The sequence below is a fragment of the Alosa alosa genome, chromosome 14 (assembly GCF_017589495.1).
Source record: "Alosa alosa isolate M-15738 ecotype Scorff River chromosome 14, AALO_Geno_1.1, whole genome shotgun sequence".
Lineage (NCBI taxonomy): Eukaryota > Metazoa > Chordata > Actinopteri > Clupeiformes > Clupeidae > Alosa > Alosa alosa.
The window spans coordinates 33,385,156-33,411,696 of NC_063202.1; the positions used below are offsets into that span (position 1 = coordinate 33,385,156).

A 26,541-nucleotide genomic window follows, 5' to 3' on the forward strand; every position below is an offset into this window, starting at 1 on the left:
CATTCTTCTGTTTGTTTCATCTCCTGCTCTATCTATTCCTGCTATTGTGGACACATTCAGTGAGTTCAGTTTTATATCTGGCTATAAAATCAATTTAAAATCTGAAGCTTCAAGGGTTGATATGTACGTATATTTAATAAGATATTGATTGATACATTTGTAAATTTCCCTCACGGGATCCAAGAGTATATACTTATACTTTTATTTTAGTTTTTTAGGCAAAGTGTAATACAAAAAGTATTTCTGTTAATATGAAGATTAATCTGGTAGAAATGTATGAAGATATCTATAAAAGAGAAAAAAAGTCCCATTCACCAGAAGTGTGATAACAGTGTCACTTATTGTGGTCATTTTCAGGACTTCTGTCCCGGGTAGAGATTTTGGCACACATCCCACGTTGTTCAATGGTGTCATATTAGTCTATAACAGTTGAGATATGCCATTGCCAGGATCCTGTCAGGACTGATGAGTTTGTGCCACTCTGGTGGCCATTTTGTGTATTGTCCTGTGTTTGGTTTTGCCTGTTCCCCATGTGCTCTGGTTACCTGTCTGCTGTCATGTGTCTTTGTCTCCACCCATTCCCTTATATGGTCTGCACTTCCTGTCTCGTCAGTTTCCCTCCGTTTCTGCTCACACTTGTTCCCTGTTATTGTCTTATTAGTCTGGTCCAGTCCTCTGTCTTTCTGTTAATTGGTCTGTGTATTTCTATCCTCCTGTTTCTCTGTTCTTTGTGGGATCGTCTCTCTGTTTTGTTCTGTCAGAGTCCTGTCTGCAAGTAGTTGGTGATAATAAAGTGTATGTTTATTGAAATTTCTGCCTGCAACGAGTTTTGCGCTTGGGTCCTCCTGCATATCCGTGACAGTTTAACTTGATAATGTTGCAGAACATAGGCCTACATGGTCAAAGTTTGTATTCATTGCCAAGAAAAGGAAAATACCCAGGTAAGACCATGGAAATGAATATTGCTTCATTTTACAATACAGTTTCTGCTTACTTATTGAGTAAATTCTAAAAACATCAACAAAAAGAAACCAGTATTTAAGAAGATGCATTGTTCCTGCAGAGATTACCAGGTAGGTAAATTGAATGTTATTCCATTGCTGTAAGTTGCTTTGGACAAATGTGTCTGCCAAATGAATAAATATAAATTTAATGTATTACAAAATTCAGCACAAGAAAATAAACACACCTCACTTAAATTCCAAAGTAAAAATATTATTTATTTACTTAACACATGATTTCATGTATGTGACAAATAAACCTTGTATCTATGTGACAAAGATATCCTTGTATCTATACCTACACTGTTACTTATAATCTCACATAATGATAGGGGAGGGCTGGAGAAGTCTGTACCTCTGCTGTATCTCTGTGCAACATGCACTTTGTTTATGGTTATTCAGTGTTTTTTGTAAGTTGCCTTTGGCAGTATGTCCATTTTTTTCACGGGTCATGATTTAACACCATCTTCAACACAGCACTATCCTCAATGATCTCTTTTATCCTCTAGAATATTCCAGGAATAAGTCGGCTGGGCACAGCATCTGTGTAACGCTTCCAGTCATGACCATATTTGGCACTGCAACGGTGCTCATCTCGCACACAGCGGTGTACCAACAGAATGGTCATGTATACAAAATAGAAGTATGGCAGCAGGTGTGTCCCTCCACAAGCCGCACAGTAGGCTAGGGAACCCATCAAGTCACCAGTGTAGTTGAAGTGGCGAGCCAGACCCCAAAATCCTGAAGTTAGCAGCTTGCTTTTGTGAGTGTTGCCATCAGAGGAGTGGTACTTGCATTCAATGAATGTGGGTTTTTCACCCCAGATAATGCAGTTTCCTTCACTCTGACGGAAAAGGTCCTTCTGGTGGTTAGTTGAACGAAAGATGTAGTAACCCACGAGGCCCAGCATAAGAACACCTGAAGCATGAGGTATACTGAGCTGGATGGGGTTGTAGACCAGGTAAAGCCCCTGTCAAAAAACAAAATGGGTAAATTATAGTAACTGCAGGACTGATACTGAAGTAGTACCATGGTAGACAAATCAGTGTTTGGAAGGATATTTTATGGTTTTCTGAACAAATCAATCCTATGAACATGAGCCAAAGTTACATGATGCATGTGACCAGTATTATGGGAATCACTAGACTCAAAACTGCAACCTCACACACAGTAGTATCTAGTTGCTTCAGCACAGATATGGTAACTGTAACAACACTTTATGTAATAATTTCACAAAATGTAATGGACCGTCACTTCATTATATAGAATCCACATTTTGTATTGATCTTGGATTGTACTTTGTAATAAGCAGTCTGAACATATTATGTAATAAATAGGGCTGTAAAATGAATGTGTTCATTTTGAGTAATTAATAACAAAAAATAACTTGTCAAAAACAATTAGCACAGATTAATGACACCCATGACCCAATTTATACTCCATTGAATTGTTTGGATACATTTGTCTATGTTAAGAAAAAACAGGCCATACTTAACCCAACACGCTACCCAGCTCTTGCCACAGACCAAGGTTATCTCTTGCCTCGACTACTGTAATGCCCTCCTAATGGGCCTCCCGACTTGAATGGCGGTACTTCTAGTTTCCAATCAACCAATAAGGGCATGTTACCCCGCTGTTCATTGAGCTCCACTGGCTACCCTTAGCGCCCACATCAAATTCAAGTCACTAATGCTTGCCTACAAAGTGATTGCTAGGTCTGCTCCTACTTACTTCAAAGCTCTCATAAAGGCTTCCTCCAAGGAACGTCGTCTGGCATTGCCAGCCTACACACATGGCAATTCTATTCTCGAGACTATTCTCTTTTGTTGTTCCATGTTGGTGGAATGACCTACCAAAAGCAACTATGGACTCTTACGAAGTCGGCAAAGTATTTTACTGTCCGTTGACATTGCTGTCAAGCACCTGTTTCAGTTGTACCATAAACCCATTAAAATGAAGTGTACCAGTTAAGTACTTACAATTACATACAGTATTACATGTATGTTGTGTCATTGGTGTCTTGGAACATGTCTGCCATTACCCTACGTAGCACATGTATCAACTGTGTTGGTACACACTTATTACATGACTTATTATTTCATGAAGTAACATAGTTGGTCTGTTTATGCCTACCTGTAGTAGCACATTTCAAGACTTGAGAATGAGGACATACATGTAATATGGATGTATACTTATCTGGTACACTTTATTTTAATGGACTTGTTCCACTGTATTAAATGAGTATTTAGTGTGTACCAATACAGTTGATACATGTACTGTGTGGTGTAACAGCAGACACGTTTCAACAGATCAATTACAGGATGCATGACATCATTGACAGGATGTATATAATATGTACATGTAAGTACTTAACTGGTACACTTTACTTTAATGGGTTTATTCCACTGTATCAAAGAGTAATACATGTGCACCAAAACAGTTGATACATGTACTACAGTATGTAGGGTAATGGCAGACATGTTCCAAGACACCAATGACACAACACAATATGTACTGTACATGTAATTACTTAACTGGTACACTTCATTTTAATGGGTTTATGCCACTGTATCAAATAGTAATACATGTGTACCAACACAGTTGATACATGTGCTATGTAGGGTAATGGCAGACATGTTCCAAGACATTTAATGACACAACATACATGTAAGTAATTAACTGGTACACTTAATAGGTTTATTCCACTGTATCAAAGAGTAACAAGGTTGTAGCAGCACAGCTGTTACATGTACACTGAAGACAATGAGGCCTTGACTGGAGCTAAGAATGGTTTGTATATCAAATTTATCATGACCAGATTTACCCCATCCAGCAGGTCTCAGGTCAGCTCTTTGCCTCTGATGAAAATTTAGGCAAATTGGCAAAGTTTTGTAAAAGCACTCAGTATTACAATGTAACAACTATATGTAGGTACCCACAAATACATAATGCAAGTACAATGATAGTACCTGATAGTACATGTTGTTACACAGGTTGTACCACTGTACCTGATTAGGTAGGTACACTGTAACAGCGACACATTAAAATAAAGTGTTACCGTGTAACAACCTATGCAATGATATGTATTATTACACGGCTCTTCACAAGGCAAGTAGAACGCTCCATTGGCTTGAATGGGATTTCCCAACGTTCGGCAGTCTGCTAGTTCTGAATAACAGACCGTTGCTAAGTATAACAGACCGCTGTCAAGGAAAATGGGCTTTGTGCTTCTATTTCACGTCTTTCATATTACTGCGCAAGTAGTCCAGCCACTTATCACTTTAGAATACTCTGTTGCTAAGCTACGCGAGTTGACCTGCAGATACTTTGTAACCGACAAACTTTCAATTCATCCGGCGCAATGGATGAGTTTAATATGAGTTTTAATATTCTTGGAGATTACCCAGATTTCGATTCTTGGATGAAGGCTGAGTTGTCTTCACCAGTTAAGAAAAGAAAAAGAAAAGAAAACAACACAGAGGAAGGCAAAGAAGCGAAACGACACAAACATCTGGACGACAGAGACATAGACAGAATTGAAGAGAACCGACATGAAATCAATAAAAAACGGACCACGGTATGGGCCATGTCAGTTTTCAAAGACAGGTTAGTGGAAAAAAAATGTCGGTTGACTTTGCTGATTATAATGCAGAGAGTCTCAATCAGGTACTACGTTCTTTTTATCCATCGGTGCAAAATGCCAACGGAAAGACCTACTCAATTGCAAGTTACATGGCAATTAGGGCAGGGATATCTCGACATTTCACAACCCTTGATATAATGATCATCATTAAAATTATTGTTAAATCAATATTTTGTTGCCGGTGTTGATTGCTTTAGTGGGTAGCCGTGTAATAAGCGGGATAATGTATAGAACGCCCGGTCATTGTCGGGAAATAGGTCCCTTCCAGGCAGAACAAGATCCCTCCGCTGCGCGTCGGGGTCCGGTCCGCCCTGTTGGGACCTACAGTATTTCCCGACAATGACCGGCGTTCTATACATTATCCCTTATTATCACATACTTATGTATTATACATACATAATGTATTTTTGTGCACCTACAGATCATTATTACACATGTAATAAGTGCCTGTTACAATACTTTGCCAAAGTGGCCTATAAGTGTCTATGGGGTGAAGTTTGGGACTCTTGACACTCCAACATTTAAAGGAGAATTCCGGTGTGATATTGACCTAAAGTATATTGAAACATGATACCGAGTGTGAACGCATGTCTCATAGCCCATCTCTGCTTGTCCCCTGCAATCTGGCGCTAGTTAGCCGATGCTACCAACAGCTTTTTCAATGGTGGTGCTTCGGCATCGGGCTAGCCATGCAAATAAATCAGTTTTACACCATTTACGAGGCTCAATGTATCTCCACACTTCATTGGTAGACTTCCGAGGGCCCTGACATTTAAAACGAGACATTGAGAACTTTGAAAAAGCACTGGTAGTTTACTTACAAGACGATTTATACAGACAGTATCTTCACAAAGTTTAGCATTTGCAGCCATCTTGAATTTAGTCACGATAATTCGAGCGACGAGTAAGAATGAACAGGTATGATAAGGGATCAGATTCCCAAAATAATTCAGTGGAAATGCATGGATTCCAGTAAATCGTCTTGTAAGTAAACTACACAGTGATTTATTTGCATGGCTAGCCCGATGCAAATAAATCAGGGGCCGTATTACAGAAACACATCCTATCTTAATTTAGGAATCCTATCTTATCTCAAGTTAAGATATCCTAAGTAGGCGATCTAGCATCGACGTTCAGCTTTTATGTCTGTTACTTAGCAACAGATGAAACTTGTTGTTGGATCACCTCACTTCACAACTAGCAGCTATCATAATAATAATAATTCAATGTGGAGTTCATTACCCGTTGGAAACTTGATGTAACTTCGCGCTAATCCACCAATGGCTTTTGCCACCTCTGTTAAAAGAGAATTCCGCTGTGATATTGACCTAAAGTGTGTTGAAACATGATACCGAGTGTGAACGTATGTCTAGCTCATCTCAGCTTGTCCCCTGCACTCAGAAATCGGGCGCTAGTTATCCGCCTAGCCATGCAAATAAATCACTGTTTTACACCATTTATGAGTCTCAAAGTAGCTCCATACTTCATTGTTAGACTTCTGAGGGCCTTGACATTTAAAACGAGACATTGTGAACTTTGAAAAAGCACTGGTAGTTTATTTACAAGATGATTTATACAGACAGTACCTGCGCTACATGTAACAAAAGAGCAGCCATCTCGCTTATTTGTAACAGTAATTTGATAGTTAGGAGAGCTGATGGGTCATCCTAAAGTTAGGACCGTTTATTTAGGATTTTGGTAACTTAGGATATTTGTGTAATACACATTTCCTATCTGGAGTTAAGATAAGAAACTGACTTTAGGATCGGCCGTTCTGTAATGACTTTTTTCCTAAATCCGATCCTAACCCTTGTTACCGTAGTTACCAAACAGATAAGATAGGATTTTCGAGTTAGGAAGTTTCTGTAATACGCCCCCAGGAGTGCAGGGGACAAGCCGAGATGGCCTATGAGACATACGTTCACACTCGGTATCATGTTTCAACACACTTTACGTCAATATCACACCAGAATTCTCCTTTAAAGCATAACTCCAGAATGACACAACCTAAGGTCTATTTACGCTAGTAAACAAGTTTTGATTGAGAGCAAAATTACATTTTGAGTAAGACCGTTTTTTTGCATTAACACTGAATGCAGGCATGAAAACGGGTCCGGGGTGAAAAAGGTGAGAAGGGTGCATGAAGAGGGAAATGGCCGTTTCATAGCAAAACAACAATGAGTGACATTGTTGCCAATAGCTTCCATGGATGAAGTTGCCTAAGAGTACCCTGTAGACACAGACTATAGCCTACTGATCAGGCCACTGATCGTTTCTTAAAAGACAGCATTACCATGTCAAACACTGCTTTTGTCTCTGAACTCGACAAAACGCACCAGCCCAGTTTAGTTCAACTATTTAGTTATTCACATTAGCCTTTGCTATAGGCCAACTGATAAAGTATGCCTATTTGCTTCACCTTTTGTCGATCTAGATGGCTCAAACTGCACATATTCTTCATCAAATGAACTCGTTATGTCTATATTTCTGTCCAATATCGCTAACTTTAACAACAGCCTATGCTACATTGCTACATCAATCTCAATGTCTTTTTCTGACAGAAGTTGAAAGTTTCAACTAGCCCACCTGTGACCTCAATAAGCATCTCTCCTCGCCGGGCGCACATTCCAGCTGATATCAGACACATCTATCTGCAGTCACAGACAGAGAGGCTATTCCAGCGCAAGCGCTCTGTTCGCGTTGCATCCGCGGCAACAATTAGCTTCCACTATTTAATAAATGCATAGGGGCTGCATTAACATATTTGTTGCTGGATCAGACAAGTTTTTAATGGGGCTCTGACAAAACATCAAGTTCGTGTCTGCGCGTGATTTGTAAACTCAGTAACCCCATACCCCCAAATATTTTCACATCGGATCTGCGCGAACCTCGCAAGTCCCCCATTTTGGATTCAAAACGGCGAATTTCGCCGAAAAGGTGAAGTTTTCATGCCTGTGAATGGGTTTATGGTGAAAGCTAAGGGGGCCAGCTAGCATGTCAAAAAACAAACGCTATTTTATACCACTGACAATGCTCAAAATATAATCACACTTCTGTAGTAGTGTGGTGAGGGTTCCTACAGACAAACCGTATTGTAAACTTTGAAAATGTATAGAGATGTTATAACAAGACCTGTATCTGAAGGAAGCAAATTGCCTGGCTTTGTGTTCAATCAGCATTCGATCTTGCAGCACTGCGCAGATCTGGCTGAATCTTACAATACAAACATGCCTTACGCCAACCAGATCTAAGCTTTGCTTAATTATGCACCATTAAGGCACCATTAAGGCTACAGTATTAGTATAGCTATATCATGTTTAATCTGCTTAACCTCCAGCAACTTAAACGGTCCTCACCTACAGAAACCTCCTTCTCCATGGGCTTGGCAGGGGGGCAGCCGTGGCCTACTGGTTAGCACTTCGGACCTGTAACCGGAGGGTTGCCGGTTTGAACACCGACTAGTAGGAACGGCTGAAGTGCCCTTGAGCAAGGCACCTAACCCCTCACTGCTCCCTGAGCGCCGCTGTTGATGCAGGCAGCTCACTGCGCCGGGATTAGTGTGTGCTTCACCTCACTGTGTGTACACTGTGTGCTGTGTGTGTTTCACTAATTCACGGATTGGGATAAATGCAGAGACTAAATTTCCCTCACGGGATCAAAAGAGTATATACTTACTTATACTTGTGGAACTGCCAATCTGCAGTCAACAAAACAGACTTCATAGCTGGCTATGCCAACCACCTTTCGTTGGAACTCCTTGCTCTGACTGAGACTTGGATCAAACCTGAGAACACTGCCACCCCGGCTGCACTCTCCACTAACTTGACCCTCTCCCACACTCCTCGCCCATCTGGACGAGGAGGTGGGACAGGCCTGCTAATCTCCAACAAATGGAAATTCACACTGCTACTGCCTTCAAACAAATATGTCTCATTTGAATTCCATGCCATCACAGTGATCGCCCCAGCAAAACTCTACGTGCTGGTCATCTACCGCCCTCCAGGCCAACTAGGCTGACTTTATGGGCCGAACTTGACACTCTGCTATCCTCCATCCCTGAGCATGACTGTCTGCTTCTTGTCCTCGGCGATATGAACATCCACTTAGATGCCCCTGGCTCAGCGGACTTTTTGGCCCTGATCCACTCTTTTGACCTCAAACTGGTTCAAAGCCCACCTACTCACAAAGCTGGCAAAGAGCTTGACTTGATCCTCACTCGGAACTGCAGCACAGACACCCTCATGGTGACGCCTCTTCATCTTTCTGACCACTTTTTCATCCAGTTCAACGTCAGCCTGACAGAACTGCCTCCGGCTCCTCAGCCCATGGTGACATTCCGCCGCAACATCCGGAACCTGTCTCCAACCCACTTTTCCTCGGTGGTTGCCTCCAGTCTACCTCCACTCAACACCTTCTCCTCTCTGGAGGTTAATGAGGCCACAGATTCGCTCTGCTCCACACTGAGCTCGTGTCTAGACGAGCTGTGCCCTCTAACCACAAGGCCAGCTCGATCAAAACACTCTCATCCATGGCTAAATGATACCCTCCGATCGCAGCGCACCAAACTCAGAGCCGCGGAGAGGAAATGGCACAAATCCAAACTAACTGATGACCTCAAAAACTACCAGACACTCCTAAACTCCTTCTGAGCCAGCATCACTGCTGCTAAGACTGCTTTCTACAATGACAAAATCAACAGCACTACAGACACTCGAAAACTTTTCTCAACCTTCAAATCGCTACTCAACCCGCAGCTGCCTCCTCCTCCATCCAGCCTTACTGTGGATACCTTTGCCTCATTTTTTACAAACAAAGTGGCGGCAATCAGCAGTCAATTCTCTACATGCCCACACAACGATCAGACTCAGATACCGCGACTCCTACAACCTCCAGGGGCTGCTGGAACATCTTTTTTCAGCATTAGCCTCTCTCCGAGAGTGAAGTATCTAGACTCCTGACATGTAGCCGTCCTACCACATGCTCGCTGGACCCTATACCTACGAGCCTACTTCAGTCCATCAGCCCGACCATCGCACCAGCTATCACACATGTAATCAATGCCTCGCTAACCTCCGGCACATTTCCAACAGCGTTCAAAATGGCCGGGTAACACCGGGTATTTAAGAAAGCTTCTCTCAACCCTGCTCAAGTCGAGAACTACCCCCCTGTCTCCTGCCTATCCTATCCAAAGGCATTGAACGAGCAGTCTCCAAACAGGTCTCTGACTTCCTTTCACAGAACAACCTTCTGGATCCAAATCAATCTGGGTTCTGCCACTAACCAAACGGCTCTGCTGTCTGTAATAGAAGCCTTAAAAGAAGCCAGGGCGACCGCTTGGTCATCAGTACTCATTCTGCTTGACTTATCGGCTGCCTTTGACACGGTTAATCACCGCATCCTTCTCTCCTTACTCTCTAACATGGGAATCTCCGGTTCTGCTCTCTCCTGGTTTGAATCCTACCTCACAGGATGCTCGTTTAGCGTATCATGGCTTGGTCAGCTATCTGCACCTCACCATCTCACCACAGGGGTCCCCCAGGGCTCAGTGCTGGGCCCCCTTCTCTTTGCTATCTACACTACCTCCTTGGGACAGATTATCCGTTCGCATGGCTTCTCATACCACTGCTATGCAGATGACACACAGCTCTATCTGTGCATATCCACCTGATGACCCCTCGGTTTCAGCACGGATCTCGGATTGCCTCTCAGACATAGCTACATGGATGAAGGAAGGCACACCACCTCCAGCTGAACCTCTCAAAGACTGAACTGCTGGTCCTCCCAGCTAAACCTACCATACACCACGACATCAACATCAAATTTGACTCCCTGTCTGTTTCACCTACCAGGACTGCAAGAAATCTAGGAGTTGTGCTTGACAACCAACTAACCTTCTCAGATCATGTTGCCTCAGTCGCCCGGTCATGCCGTTTCGCACTCTACAACATAAGGAAAAACAGGACTTACTTAACTCAAGATGCTACTCCACTTCTGGTTCAGGCAATAGTGATCTCACGACTTGACTACTGCAACGCCCTCCTGACGGCTCTCCCAGCCTCCCAGACGGATCTCCCCTTCAGATGATTCAGAACGCGGCGGCACGCCTGTTCTACAACCAACCCAAAAGGGCACATGTTACCCCGCTGCTCATCCAGCTACACTGGCTGCCTATGGCGGCCCGCATCAAATTCAAGGCTCTAACCCTTGCCTACAAAGTAGTCTCCGGTTCTGCTCCCACCTACTTGAATGCCCTAATACAGACATACGCTACCTCCAGACCGCTGCGCTCCTCAGACTAACGACGTCTAGCTCTACCACCGGACGCTCAGGCCAATCCAAACTTTTCTCATCTGTTGTTCCTTGTTGGTGGAACACACTGCCAGTTCCTACAAGGGCAGGGACATCCCTCTCCATCTTCAAAAAACTCCTGAAGACCCAGCTCTTTAGAGCACATCTCCTCTCATTGCACCACTTAAAACAAGTCTTGCTGATACCAGCACCTACCAGCCGTCTTGAACTGACACTCAACTGTCAAAAACAGCACTCACTACTGATGCACTTATACCGTTTTTAAATTGTCCTAAAATTGTTGAGAATAGCTTTAAAACTTCATCTGTTACCATGTTATTAGTCGCTTTGGTTAAAAATGCGTCAGCCAAATGTAATGTAATATGTAATCATGCACAAACTGAAAAGAATTTGACTTGACTTCAAGCACATCATTAAGACCAAAGGTGAGATTTTTTTATGAAGACATTGATGACTTTTGACTACGGCAAAAAAGTAGAATGTGTTATTGGCATCTACAGGAAAATTTTAGCACACAAAGATTGACTGAAATATTACGGAATATTTTATTTCTACACATAGAGTAGCCTACAGTACCCATGCCTTGCCAAGCAATTACTAAGAAGGTCAGGAGGGAATCCACAGTACCCACATGATGATTTACCATGCTGAAATGTACAACTAGGCCATCAGGACCAGGGCAGAGGTGACAGACCCCCTGTGCCAAGCCTTCGGTCAGTTAGAAATATTATGAGCCAGTTTTAGTGACACCTCCCATCCCAGAGCAGTTGTCCCAGTCTGTCTACACTGCAAAAAGGAGACTCACCCACCATCAGTGGCGTCCCCGTAGAGTCATCTGTGACTGAAAACTTCTCTTGAAATGGAGGTGCTAGAAGCCCGCATTGGAGGATGCTACTTCCTTTTTAATCAGGCCTGCAGCAAATTGGATTGGTGGTTCCATTCCGGAACCAACTGGCTACAGACATTTGTTTTGTTTTAGTAGGCCTATAGTTAACCCGAGTTGTTAACTGAGACAGTTAATGGAATAGAATGGGGACATGTGCCACGATTTTGACAAAATAAGATTTAGCTGGCAATAACTGGCATTATTTGCGATAAATAAAAGCAATTAGTGGATGTACATAAAGGCATGAAGTCAGTCAAACTTCAGAATCAGTCAGAATTCCACAGAAAAACTTTTGTAACTTTAGACAGTTATCCAAACCTGTAAAGTATAAAGGAAAGGCAGCCAAACACAGTCCCCCCAGCCAAGGTACCATCCAAAGTGGTCATGGCATATGTCAATGGTCTTCAAGTACCAAGCCTCATTCCAGAAGAAGTCCAACACGTAGATAGCCTGAGAGAGAAGGAGAAAATGAAATTTTAATGATTTATTCAGCTATACCTACATTTACATTCCTCTTCCAATTAATGTCTAGACAGTGGATATGAGTGACATGGTAAAAAAAAACTCAACTTTTTCAGTGTTTCAGTAGACTACTATATAATTCTATGACGGAGTATTAGGGCCACACATGAAGAGAAAAATATTTTTGCCATGGCGAGATTAAACTCGACATTTCGAGAATAAAGTTGAAATATCATATCTACTTTAATCTCGACGTGTCGACTTTAAAGTCGACATGCTGACATTAAAGTCGCAATACAGTTTAAACATAGCATACACAGTTTAAGCTAGCCTACACTAACACACAATATGTTACATGAATAATGGGCTTAAAATCAAATGGGTGTTATTTCAGATAGATTGCTAGATTGCAGATATTCAGATAGATTGCGTCTTGTCTGTTAACTACTCATTGCCGTCATCGTGAAGTGCTGTATCTCGCGGTTGGAAATACCGTTTAGGCTATATAGCTAGAATAATACATGTATCCAATTATATAATGTTTCTATACAAAATGCTATTTCACTCTGTTTTACGTGGGTAAGGCCACCACACATTCAAATAACTGCCCTTCACGAACCACAGGCCGTCACTCTCCATAGGTTAACTAATTTCTCTAAAACTGTTTTTCCATGTCTCACCTGCAATAAACAGAGGAGGCTATAAACACAGGTATAGCCTAAGCATACTATTTTGATCCCGTGAGGGAATATGTGTGCATGTATACTTTATTTATGCACTATGTGTGCATATGTGCGCATGTAGGCTACTAGTACATGGGGTGGTCGGGAGGAGGACATCTTCATTCGTCCCTAGATTCAGCAATAGGCTGTTTTGCATCCATTACAAACAAGCAATGTGAAATTCTAGGATTGGGAAGAGCGCCTAGTATGCCTAGTCTAGTGCATAAGCATGAAGTTGAACCATTAGATGAAAAACACTCTTTAATGGCCTACAATAAATAAATAAACCGCTAATGACGTTTAGGCTACTTTTGACCATCGCATTTATCACCTGTACCTCTGTGATAAGGACCTACAGGAAAGTATTTGGCTGAGCAACGGAGGTTAATGTTTTATGTTTTGTTCACATGATATAGGCCTATGTCTAATCATTGTTGCAGTCGAAGAAAACTGGAATGGTTAATTCGTCCTCCCTTTCAATCGTCCCGAGCGGTCGTTCTCTCTCCAAACTAACTTTATTCTCAAAATGTTGAGTTTAATGTCGACACGTCGAGATTAAAGTCGACATTAGATTTCAACTTTATTCTCGAAATGTCGAGTTTAATGTCGACATGGCGAGTTTAATCTCGTCATGGCAAAAATATTTTTTCCTTCATGTGTGGCCCTAATACTCTGTCGTACAATTCACAAATTTGATGAGTCAATGTTAACTCATGACAAAAAAATGATTCAAAATATGTTTTCATCATTATTACCCATTTTAGGACCAATCTGCATTAGATTACATTAGATTCAACTTTTTTGTTATTGTCATTGTCCAGAGTACAAGTACTGAGACAACAAAATGCAGTTTACGTCTAACCAGGGGTGTTTTTCTAGAAAGCGTAGTTGGCTAAATTCTGTCGCAACTTTGTAGTCCGATCCATCGTTCATAGATTGGGTGTTTCTAGAAAGAGTAGTTTGAACTCTCAATCGCAAAAGTTTGGTGGTTTGAACTACTGCCCCTGAGCAGTCGCACGTGTCATTCCTTGGTAGTTCCGGTTGGTGATTCAATTCAATTCAAGTTCATTTATATAGCACATTTCATATGGCATACACAGACTCGATGCACTTTTAGAAAAACATTATCAAATAGACATTAAAACACATTGATAGTAAAATAAAAAATAAATAAAATGGTAATAAAAAATAAAAGTTTCTGATAAAAGTAATAAAAATGAAAGTCGCCACACCAACTTGGAAAGACCTTAAATTTTAACCAAAAGCTGAGGCAAATAACTATGTTTTCAGTCTGTTTTTAAAAGAATTCACTGATTGAGAAGATCTCAGTTCAGAAGGTAGGGAGTTCCAGAGTGTAGGGGCATAGTGACTAAAAGCACCATGAGCGGAACTAGTATTTATTCTCGGGATTAAGAGGAGACCTTTGCTTGAGGACCATAGGCATCTGGCTGGAGTATACAGTTAACATATCAGAGATATATGATGGGGCTAAGCCATTCAATGATTTAAAAACAATAAGAAGTATTTTAAAATCAATTCTTTGTTTTACTGGGAGCCAGTGTAGTGATTTTAGTACTGGCGATATGTAATCATATCTTCTCGTTCCAGTTAGTAGAGTGAAAGCAAACAAACCGGTTCGCAAGCAGGTAAAAGTGTGGCCTGAGGGAGCCTCTGATGCTCTTCAAGACTGCTTTGACATAACAGACTGGGAAATGTTTAAGCAGGCAGCCACTTACAACAATCAGACAGACATAGAGGAGTATACAGACACTGTAACCTCTTACATCACAAAGTGCATTGATGATGTGACCCACACAAACGACATCATCACTCGGGCTAACTGGAAGCCATGGCTGACAGGGGATGTCCTCAGGCTGCTGAGGGCCAGAGACAAAGCCTACAGAGCTGGGGATGAAGCTGGCATGAGAACAGCGAGAGCCAACCTGTCCCGTGGCATCAAGGAAGCAAAAAAGGAATACACTCGCAAGATAACCACCCACTTCAAAGACAGCAGGAACGCACAAAGTCTATGGCAGGGCATTCAGGCCATCACTGACTACAAGCCCGCGCCACAGAGCTGTGAGAGCAACATCCCTCTGCTCAACCATCTGAACCGTTTCTTTGCTCGCTTTGAAGCACAAAACAGCACTTGCCCACAGAAGACCCCTCCCCCTCCACACGAGCAGCCCCTGTGCCTCTCTGCTGACAGCGTGAAGAGGACACTTGCTGCTATCAACACCGTAAGGCAGCAGGCCCAGACAACATCCCAGGTCGGGCTGAAGGACTGGCGCTGAGGAGCTTAAGGATGTCTTCATAGACATCTTTAACACTTCCCTGAAGCAAGCCATCGTCCCATCATGTTTCAAAGCTGCCACCATCATACCTGTGCCGAAGAAAACTGCTCCATCCTGCTTCAATGACTACCGCCCCGTGGCACTGACACCCATCATCATGAAGTGCTTTGAGCAGCTTGTCATGTCACATATCAAAGCCATTCTCCCCCCCACCCTGGACCCCTTCCAGTTTGCATACCGAGCCAAACGGTCCACAGAGGATGCAATCTGCTCTGCCCTCCACCCAGCCCTCACCCACCTGGAAAAAAGAGACTCATATGCGAGATTGCTGTTTATAGACTTCAGTTCTGCATTCAACACCATAATACCACAACAACTCCTCTGCAAACCTGACAAACTGGGACTCAGTACCTACCTCTGCAACTGGCTACTCGACTTCCTCTGTCAGAGGCCTCAAGTAGTACGTGTTGGCAACAATATCTCAAGCAGCATCACACTGAGCATGGGGACCCCCCAAGGCTGCGTACTCAGTCTGCTGCTCTTCACCCTGCTGACGCATGACTGCACTGCAACCTACAGCAACAACCACATAGTGAAATTTGCTGATGACACAACTCTGGTGGGTCTCATCACCAAGGGCGACGAGACTCAATACAGGTTGGAGGTCGACCTTCTGACCACGTGGTGCAGGGACAACAACCTCCTGCTGAACGTCAGCAAGACCAAGGAGATTGTTGTTGACTTCCGTAGAGGTCACACCCAACACCTGCCACTGACCATTGACGGTGCTGTGGTGGAGAGAGTGAGCAGCACCAAATTCCTGGGGGTGCACATCAGTGAAGACCTCTCCTGGACCACCAACACTGCATCACTGGTGAAGAAAGCTCAGCGCCGCCTGTACTTCCTTCGGAAACTCAGGCGAGCAAGTGCTCCACCAGCCATCATGACCACATTCTACCGAGACACCATTGAGAGCATCCTCTCCAGCTGTATCGCTGTGTGGGGCAGAAGCTGCACTGAATACAACAGGAAAGCCCTGCAGCGCATAGTGAACACAGCTGGAAGGATTATTGGTGCTTCACTCCCCTCCCTGAGGGACATTTACACCTCCCACCTCACCCGCAAGGCAACCACAATTGTGAGTGATGCAAGTCACCCCGCTCACAATTTGTTTGATCTACTGCCCTCTGGGAAGAGGTACAGAAGCCTGCGCTCCCACACCACCAGACTCACCAACAGCTTCATACACCAGGCTGTTGGGATCCTGAACTCTCTCCCCCTTCCCCCCCTCCACCCTCAGCTACATAACATCCTGGACTTTTAGACCCACAATGGCTGCCTTGCACTACTCCACTTGCACTACTCCACTTGTACACTTGCAACTTCTTGTTGTTGTCCTGAACACTTCTGAACACACTTCTGCTGCTCTTACATAACTTGCACCACTATGCCACTTGCATACTTAGGTCAAACAAAACTACCTCAGCCATTTATTGGCCTGACTTTTGCACTATTATATTGACTGTCTACTGTATGCACAATTGCACAATTTCTACCAAATTTTGCTGCTCTTATTTCTTCATTGTATGTGCCTTCTTATTTTTACTTTTTATATTGTTTACTTGAATTTTATGTTTGTCTGTGGACCTAATTGGTAAAATATGTCTTGTCTCCACCGTGGGATAGTAGGAAACGCAATTTCGATCTCTTTGTATGTCTTGACATGTGAAGAAATTGACAATAAAGCAGACTTTGACTTTGACTAGTACTCTGGCAGCTGCATTTTGAATTAGCTGGAGTTTGTATCGTGTTTGCTTTGTTAGTCCAGCAAAAAGAGCATTACAGTAGTCTAATCGACTTGAGATGAAAGCATGTACTAATTTTTCTGAGTAAGGAGGAGAAAGGAGGCATCTAACTTTAGAAATGACTCTAAGGTAGTAAAAGGCAGTCTTTGAGATGCTTGAGATATGCTTCTGGAAGTTGAGTTCAGCATCTAAAGTTACCCCTAGATTTCTGCCATCCTCACGAGAATTTACTGACAGGGAGGTTAACAGAGGATGAAACTTTTGTCTCAGGGCCTTAGGGCCGACTAATAAGATCTCAGTCTTATTGTCGTTGAGTTTTAAAAAGTTCTGGCCCATCCAAGTTTTAATATCCGAGATACATTGGGTAAGATCATTTAAAGGGCTAGGATCATCTGAGGAAATAGAAATGTATAATTGTGTATCATCAGCATGAGTGATAGGAGATGTTGTACTGCTGAATGATAGACTATAAATAATATATAAATTAAATATAAATATATATAAATTAAAGAGCAGAGGACCAATAATTGATCCCTGAGGTACCCTTAATGATATTGGAAGAAAAGTTTTCAATAGAGACAGAGAATGTCCTCTCATTTAGATAGGATGCGACTGGGTAAACTTGAAAGCTCTGCTTTCAAGTTTACCCAGTGTGGGCGGTTTGCCATAAGATATGTTAAAACCGCTTGCCATAGAACTGCCAGGTCATAGACAACGGCATTTGCAAGCAAGCTAATCTAACACAGACTCTACTTTCCAGTTAATTCAGTGTGTTCCCAAATGCTTCAAGAAGTTTCATGTCTTCCCCCATAACACGCAATAGTTTTGAACATGTTAGGCTACATGTTGGTGTTGAAGTGTTTAGATTCCCAACGCTAGCCTAGTAGGCATTTTAACAGCAACTATGGATATGCGCTAACACCAGTCAGCTGAGTTTAATTAGCTATAACGTACGGAGATGGTTTCGTAGCCTCTTTGACAGCTCAATGACATCAGGTATGTAACCTACATATTTATGTTTTTGCCAGCTAACTTTTAACATGATCTTCATATTCATTGTGATGCTATATGGGCCTCATGCACATGAAAGATTAATATCATGCCATTATGTTGTGTTCCAAGTGTTTATGTTGGGTAACTGTATCTGGATGTGTTGCTATCAGAGCACCGAAATGAGGCACCGAAATCCACGTTGTTATTCGATGCAGTTACTACCGTTTGCGTTGGCACCGGTGCCATATTAGAACCGGTGCTCGGTGCCTAACCCTAGCTTTGGCAAAGAATTTCTAGGGGTTGGGATATTACACATGTTGCCACTGTTTCCACCAATGATGTATAGCATCATGAAAAACGTAGTTGGTACTACGGTGTTCGAACGCCGGAAGTAGCGAATTGCGACACAGGTGCGATGCTTTCTAGAAACAGGTGTTACAATGTAGTTGTTTGAGCGCAAGTTGCTTCGTGGTTCAGCAATGCACCGCAGAAGTGTAAAAAAGCAGAAAAATGCAATGTGATATACTGTTTATGCACTGCTTGCCTATACTATAAGATATATAGTGCAGTGTAGACAATAGTATACAGTTAAGAAGGTGGAATCCTTTACAATTAAAATAACTATATAATAAAATATATATATATATATATATATATATATATATATATATATATATATATATATATATATATAACATCCACAGACAAGGAGTTTCCTTTGAACCTGCTGGTTCGGATGCGGTGAGACCTGTTACGCTTCCCGGACGGGAGTGGGGTAAACAGTCTGTGTGTGGTTGGGGTGAGAATAGTCTTTGATGATGCTGCGTGTCTTATGCAAGCATTGATTGCCGTGGATGGCTTCGATGGAGGGGAGTGAGGAACGGGTGATGCGGATTTCAACACCCTCTAAAGTGCTTTACGGTCGGAGGCAGAGTAGTTGGCATACCATACTGTGACACAGTATGTGAGGATGCTCTCAATGGTGCAGCGGTAGAAGTTCACCAGGATCTGAGGAGACAGGTGGACCTTCTTTAGTCTCCTCAGGAAGAGGTCAGGGTAGAGGTGTCGAGGGTCCAAGGGAGGTCCTCAGAGATGTGGACATCCATAAACTTGAAGCTGGTAACACGCTCCATCAGTCCCGTTAATGAGAATGGGGGGGTGTGTGCCAGCTTTTGACTACCTAATGTCCACAATGAACTCTTTGGTCTTCTGTCTTCTTGGTGTTAAGAGCCAGGTTGTCGTCGGTGCACCATGATGTTATGTGCTAGACCTCCTCTTTGTAGGCCGTCTCATCGTTGTTGCTTTTGAGACCGTAGTGTCGTCTGCAAACTTGACTTGGTGTTAGAGCCATGTACAGGTTTGCAGCCGTAGGTAAAGAGGGAGTAAAGGAGAGAGCTCACAGCCCTGTGGTACGCCGGTGTTTAGGGTGAGGGTTGAGGAGATGAGGTTATGTAGCCTAACAGGCTTGCGTTCTGTTGGTTAGGAAGTCCAGAATCCAGTTACAGAGGGAGGTATTGATGCCCAGTTCCCTGAGTTTGGTGATCAGTTTGGAGGGTATGATGGTGTTGAATGCTGAACTGAAGTCAATGAACATAGAGATGGCATCCTCCATGCTCCTGTTCTGATGGTAGGGAAATTGGAAGGGGTCCAGTGAGGGTGGTTAGCAGGTCTTGAGGTGGGCCAGGACCAGCCTCTCAAAGCACTTCATGATGATAGGGGTGAGTGCAACTGGACGGAAGTCATTAACTCATTGAGTGCCAAAAATTTAATATTAAGTTTTTCCTTCCCATGCGTTGAGTGCCAAAAACGTAATATTACGTTTTTAGCTTTCTTTTTAAATTACAAAACTAGACACTCTAACACACCTTATATGTGATTTTGGGAACTCTGTGATGAATGGAAATGAAATATATGACGATCGAAAACTCATGAAAACGCACAATCTGGACATTTTATCATAACTCGGTTGCCACTTTGGGTCGAATCAGTGACGCATGCACGTCATCTCAAAACCAGGCCATTTTCGCGGGTCTATCACTAGGTGGCAGTCTCGCCAGGTCTCGCTGATCACTTCCCGGAAAGTTTACAGGCAACACTTAATATTTCATGAAAGACGTTATATCTCCATTTCTAGAAAAAAACAGTGATTTTGATGAAAACTAGCCACTGTTTAGCTTGGGATTTCTCATGAACAGAGGCGTGTAGAAATACACGGTTTGCACCCACCGAGAGCTTAAAGTCTCACCTTTTAAACGAGCCATTGTATGTGTTCATAGCTATAACACAGAATATGCTGTGGCTGTACAAAAATCATCAACAATGGTCTAGATTGCTGGCACTCTAGGACAAAGCTTCCGAAAACAGCTTGGCATTCAATGAGTTAAGGCTCGTTGCAGTGGAGTGTTTTGGCACCAGCAAGATTGAGGTGGTTTTAAAGCATGCAGGGACAGCTGGCTGGGGTAGTGAGAAGTTAAATATGTCCAGTCCTTTGGTAGATATTACAAGAACCATTTTGAGAGTTGTTAATGCAAATAAAGATGTTTCCATTGATTATTTAAAAAGGGTATGAATAATTTTGGACTTGCCATTTTTCATAAAAATGCTAAAAAAAGACGAAAATGATTATTTTTTTGATCCCATGTTTCTACTACATTATCTTACAACCTTTGGGCATGTGGCAGTGTCATTTTCAGTCAGAACAAACATATTGGTCAAGAGAAAATCAACATTACATCAATATTTACCAGTGGTATGAATAATTGTGTTCTTAACTGAATATCATGCAGGGGAGAAGTCCTAGAGATGCGCTCGGCTGAGCGAAACCACTCTCTGCAAGGCGTTGCTGTCTTTCTCAGTGCTGTTGGCATACCACACAGTGATACACTGGGTCAGTATACTCTCTATGAGCCCAGTGAAAATTTTTTTTAAAATCACTGGGGGAACCTGAATTTCCAGAGTTGTCTTACATGGTACATTCGTTGTCTGGCCTTTTTAACCTGAGCTTGGATGTGAGTAGCCCAAGTCAGGTCCTCAGAGATGTGTACTCCCAGATTTTTAAAACCACTAACTCTCTCTACCTGTGTTCCATCAATCAAGAGAGGGGTTTAAGTCTGCTGCTGCCTCCTTCTGAAGTCTACAATTAGCTCATCTCAACATTCAGTTGAAGACAGTTTGCCTGACACCAGGCAATCAGCTTTTTCACTTCTTCCAAGAAGGCAGTCTCATCGTTGCCCAGGACTACTGTATCATCCGCAAAACTTGGGGCCGGCTGCCTTTCTGATGTTAACTCGTTTCAAAGCTTTCCAAACCTCGTCCTCCGACACGGAGATCGCATACTCATCTCTATCTAAGCTGCTCCTCACCACTGTCGACGTTGGTGGTATTGCGGGATTATTCACTGCAGTCCGGATCAATTTATCCATCCAAGGTTTCTGATTGGAAAATGTCTTTATGGTGACAGTGTGTGCTGCTTCCTCAGCCAGCATACTTATGAAGTTCATTGTTGTCTCCGCAAACTCATTGACATCAACAGAGCTCTCCCGGAACATGTTCCAGCCAACTGCGTCTAGTTCATCCTGAAGCGCAGCTAGTGATGTGTCAGACCAGCGCAGCACCACCCGACACTTCGGGGGTTCTTGTATGAGCCTTTGTTTACATTCCGGTAAAAGGAATATAGCAGCATGGCCGATTTTCCAAAAGCCGGGTGAGATGGCTTTGTAGCCATTCCTAAACTGTGAATAGCAGTGATCCAGAGTGTTTGCACCAATAGTTGGGCAGGAGACATGTTGGGATAAGTTTGGCATCACCCGTTTAAGGTTAGCTTTGTTAAAGTCTGATGATGGCAGCGTCTGGGTGTTTGTTTATGGAGACATTAAGCACATCATGGAATTTAGACAGAGCTGTAACTGTATCCGCCTGTGGTGGAATGTAGACAGCTGTGGCAATGACTGCCTTGAACTCCCAAGGAAGGTAGAAGGACCGGCACATGATTGTGAGATGCTCTAGGTGAGGTGAGCAAGAGCACGACAGGATGGTGATATTTCTGGGATCACACCACTTGCTATTCACCATGAAGCAGACATCTCCACCCCTGGCTTTACCTGCCTCTGGTGTTTTGTCCGTCCGTAGAATGGAGAAGTTTTCAGATGGAGTTACAGCTTGGTCCGGAACTGAGGTGATGTTGAACGTGAGAACACTCTCAGTGAGTGACCTGTACACCATGGTCAGGGTGTGTTTGCTGGTGTTAAAGTTTTGCAGTTTCCTGAGGAGAGAGAGACTCTGTCTTGCCTTTTTATAGATGTAGTCTGCATTAAGTTGGAACGTAAGATCTTCATCTATAATTGTCCCAAGGTATTTAAAGTTGCTGACCTGTTCCACATCCTTCCCCTTCATGTTGATGGTCATGAAGTTAGGTCCTCTGTTGCCTGCTCCCCTCTTTCCTCCAAAGCACAGTTCCTTGGTCTTGCTGACATTCAGATGAAGATGACTGCTGTCAAACCAGGTGACAAGTCTCTGACTTCGCAGAGAGTCTGGCCTAGCTCTGGCCTAGCCCAATCACTAACAACCAGCGTTTTGTCATACAGAGAAGTTTCTCTGCATCGCATCCTTAGCAAGCAACCAAGCTAAATAAAGGTTGAATTAATGAATAGTAACGGTTGTTTAACTACCTGGAATTGGAGTGTGAAAAACAGAGATGGCTGAAACTGAACATTTGCTTTGCATACACTGTAATAAGAATAGATGATAAGAAGCCTAGGGATAACAGTACAGTGCATGCACTGTAAGAGGCCTGGTAAAGTCATGGTAAGAGGCCTGGGGGGTATTCCAGAAAGCAGGTTTACTGGCTTAACTGGGTATGTTAACCCAGAGTAAACGGTAAACCTGGGATTTCAGTTACAAAACGATCAGGCTATGTAAGTCATTATGGTAACATTGGCTCTGAACTTAAATGGGTATGTTAACCCAGAGGAAGAGGTAAACCTGGGATTTCAGTTCCAAAATGTTCAAAAATGATCTGGCTATGTAAGTAGCTATGGTAACATAGTCTCTGAACTTAACCTGGTAGGGGGTAGGTTTTTTTTAAAGTTATGTTCAATTATGTTCGGTTATTTCAGTGCATGTTCAACCAGGTCGCTATTTTTACACTTGTCACACAATGGCGTTTCATTTTGACGAAGGTCCGATTGACAAAGAAGCACAAAATCATGTAATATTTATCCGTGCAATTCACCGTAAGAGCAATTCACCAAACAAGTTTTTCAAGAGCGTTGAGTTGTACATGGTGAAAATTGTTGCCTCGGATAATGAATAATTCATGAAAAAAAGAGGACCATGAAACAGGTTGATGGCTTTCTGAAGAATTTACTTGAAACATGTTTAGAAGCAAGGTTGATTACCATATTTTAACTATGTATTTGTATTATTTATCTGTATTTATCTATATTTTAACTATTTATTTAATAATGCATATTTACCTATATTTAGTAATTAATCCGCTCTATTCTATTCTTTAAACTTCTTGGTATGAAGAGGTAGGCTACACACTTAGGCTATCCTAATCATCCTCCTCCTCTCCAGCAGTGTTCTGACAGGTGCTGCTGCAGCTGCATGACTATGCATAACATGCCACTTTTCCTGCAACTGCAGCGCAGGCTTAGACATTCCTTGAAGCAACCACAGAAGGGTGATCTCCTTACAAGCTTTTAGAGATGATCTCCTTTAGCTTTTTAGAGATAGTAGCTGTGGCACTAACTGATCATCCACATTTGGATGGCCATGATAAGTGTGTGTTGTGTTTGGGCCAGTCATGCATGAATTGTTTTATTATGCCTATGCACACAAGGGACGCCCGTTGTCGTTTTTTCTCTGGTAAATGTGCGGGTTCTCCTGTTTCCGAGAGGCCGTCAAGGAAGATGGCAAGAGTAGCCAGGGGGCTTGGGGAGTCCTCAGCAGCCTCACAAGCCTCACTGTTTTCTCCTAGCACAAGGCCTGCAGTTCCCCAACCTGCTCCTCCTACCAGTCCGCGTGAGCTGGAGGAGGAAGATGAGGAGGCCGTTGTGGACATTGAGACTGTTCTCTTGTCTGAGGGAGAGGAGCTACCTTGTGCACAGCCCTGTGCAGCCAGCCCGGTGGGAGGCGAGCTGGCCCGTCTGTTTGAGGAGGTCGTTGGCAGGGCATCCAGGGCTCTTGATATTCCCCTTCCAGAGAAGACCCTTGCCTCTGTGTCTAGGTTCCACACAGACATGACTGAGCGCCCAGCGGCGGCACTCATACCAGACTTTAGTGACTTGGTCTGTCGCCAGTTTTCCTCCCCAACTACTTTTCGTAGGTGGTCTGGCCAGGCTAAGGTGCTTTCCAACATGCACGGCGAAGGGCTGATTGGTTGTGGCTCGCTTCCCCCAGTGGCTCAAGCTTTGGAGCCCCTCTTCTCCTCTCCCAACTCCCTCTTTGGTGGTCCCTCCTGCCTCAGTGCCAATGGCAGGACTATGGAGGCTCTGCTGGGTAAGTTGCATAGGCCCATAGCGATGCAAGCCCACCTGGATAACACAGCGCCCATTCTGTCCCTGTCTATTCGACACCTCTCTGGTTTCTTGCAAAGCAGTGCCAGTGATCCCACTCTTTTGAGAGAGCTCTAGTCACCTCGCTGTGGTGTCTAAGGAGTAGGCAGTGGCATCGGGCCGCTCCTTGGCTCAGTTCTGGGTAGCTAGACACAATCTCTGGCTGTCTCAATCTCAGCTCCAGCAGGCAGACAGAGAGCGTCTTTTGAGAGTGCCGGTGGAGCCTGGGTCCATGTTCGGCCCACAGGCAACCACCCTGTTGCAGCAGGCGTGTGACAGCTCTCACTGTGCAGAAGAGGTGTCCGGGTCTCTTGGCAGGCGTGCCAGGGGCGCTAGGCGCCCTAGGGCATTCACGCCTCAGCCAACACCTACCTTGGGGCATCCGTCTTGGGGGCCGACTGATCTCAGGCAGCGGCTTCAGGCATCCCAAGGTCGGTGTAGCCACCCACAAGCTGGCCGGGGGGGCCAGCGCGCTAGTGGCCGTGGCCCCACCAGGCGCCCTCGTCGTTCCTGACAATCTCCGGGCCAGCCTCTCCTCTCAGCTTGATGCAGGAAGGCTTGGCTGGCCTTAGGAGTGGATCCATGGGTGTTCTCCACCATGACCCATGGGTCCCGCCTGCAGTTCAGGACCAGACCCCGTGTGACGAGGGCACCTACAGTGGGCAGTGCTTCGACTTGGCCAGCTTCACTTTCAGGGTCCTTGGCGTGGGATCACGCTGGTATCCGCTAGCGACTTTAATTAGTATTTTTCCAGTGAGACATTGCAACAACCCAAACAACCGGTAGATGGCTCAAGTGAGCAGGGTGTCTCGTAAAAAGAAATGGAGCTTGGAAAACCCTACACAGACTTCACTACAGACTTTAGCAGACTGGTTTAGAAATAATGTAATAGCCAGAAATATGCCTGCCCTGCCCTAATAAAGAAATATTTGGTTAACTGCGAGTGAATCCTGTTTGCAGCCATAGAGACGCAGGACAAATTAAACATTCTGGTTTTCTCCGAGTGCAACGATGATAGACAGACATCATTTGGACAAAATATAGAGTATTAACCTCCGTTGTCACAAGTTTACTTCATTAGGGACTGTTCGTTATTTATTTAAGGGGCTACCGAGGAGTTTTGGGAGCATTAGTCCAAAAAAAGACGGACCCTCCCTCGCCAGCAATACATTTTTCTATGACCCTCCAAAGTGATTATGAAAAATCACTGTCAACTTTTTTTCCGGGTTTATCGCCTACTGTATTTTAACGTTTTCACATATTTGGCCATAAGCCGTTTATCATAGGCTATCACTAAAACCAAACTACAAAGGCTAACACTTTAACAGGGGGGAATTAATTGGGCATGAATCATGCTGAACGCTATTTCGCTACCTTAGAATAATAAGGTTCTATCTGCGTTTTGAGTAGGTACAACCAGGACGATTGAAACGGGGACGAATGAAACATTCGGTTTTCTCCGAGTGCAACCGATGATAGACAGTCATCATTTGGACAAAACATGGAGCATATTAACCTCCGTTGCTCAGCCAAATGCCTTCCTGTTACGTCCTGGTATCACGGAGTTACAAGCGATAAATCCGATTTTGATGGTCACAAGTTTACTTCATTAGCAGTTTATTTTTTTTGGATTATTAAAGAGTGTTTTTCATTTAAAGGTTTGACTTAGGTGCTTATTCAGTAGAGCATTTAGTGCTCTCCCCAATCCCAGACGTCCACATTGCATGTTTGTTTGTAATGGATGCAACCGCTTGAGATAGGCTATCGTTTGACAGTGAGTTGTTAACAGAACCAAGACATATAGCCCAGCAGCAATCTAGGGACTGATCGTTATTTATTGAAGGGGCCACGGAGGAATTTTGAGTGCTT

The 26,541-nt window shown here is 43.5% G+C and overlaps 1 protein-coding gene across 4 annotated transcripts in view; it reads right to left on the bottom strand.

The window, feature by feature from the left end:
• Nucleotides 1–1,199: 1,199 nt before the first annotated feature.
• dhcr7 (7-dehydrocholesterol reductase) overlaps nucleotides 1,200–26,541 on the bottom strand; it is a 58,351-nt gene continuing 33,009 nt past the window's right edge. For all 4 annotated transcript variants that reach the window (XM_048263351.1, XM_048263352.1, XM_048263354.1 and 1 more), the window contains exons 7-8: nucleotides 12,158–12,289; nucleotides 1,200–1,971 (exon numbers count right to left, since the gene is read on the bottom strand). In XM_048263351.1, coding sequence (XP_048119308.1) covers nucleotides 1,507–1,971; nucleotides 12,158–12,289 — 597 coding nt within the window. In that variant the 3' untranslated portion in view covers nucleotides 1,200–1,506. The remainder of the gene's footprint in view (nucleotides 1,972–12,157; nucleotides 12,290–26,541) is intronic.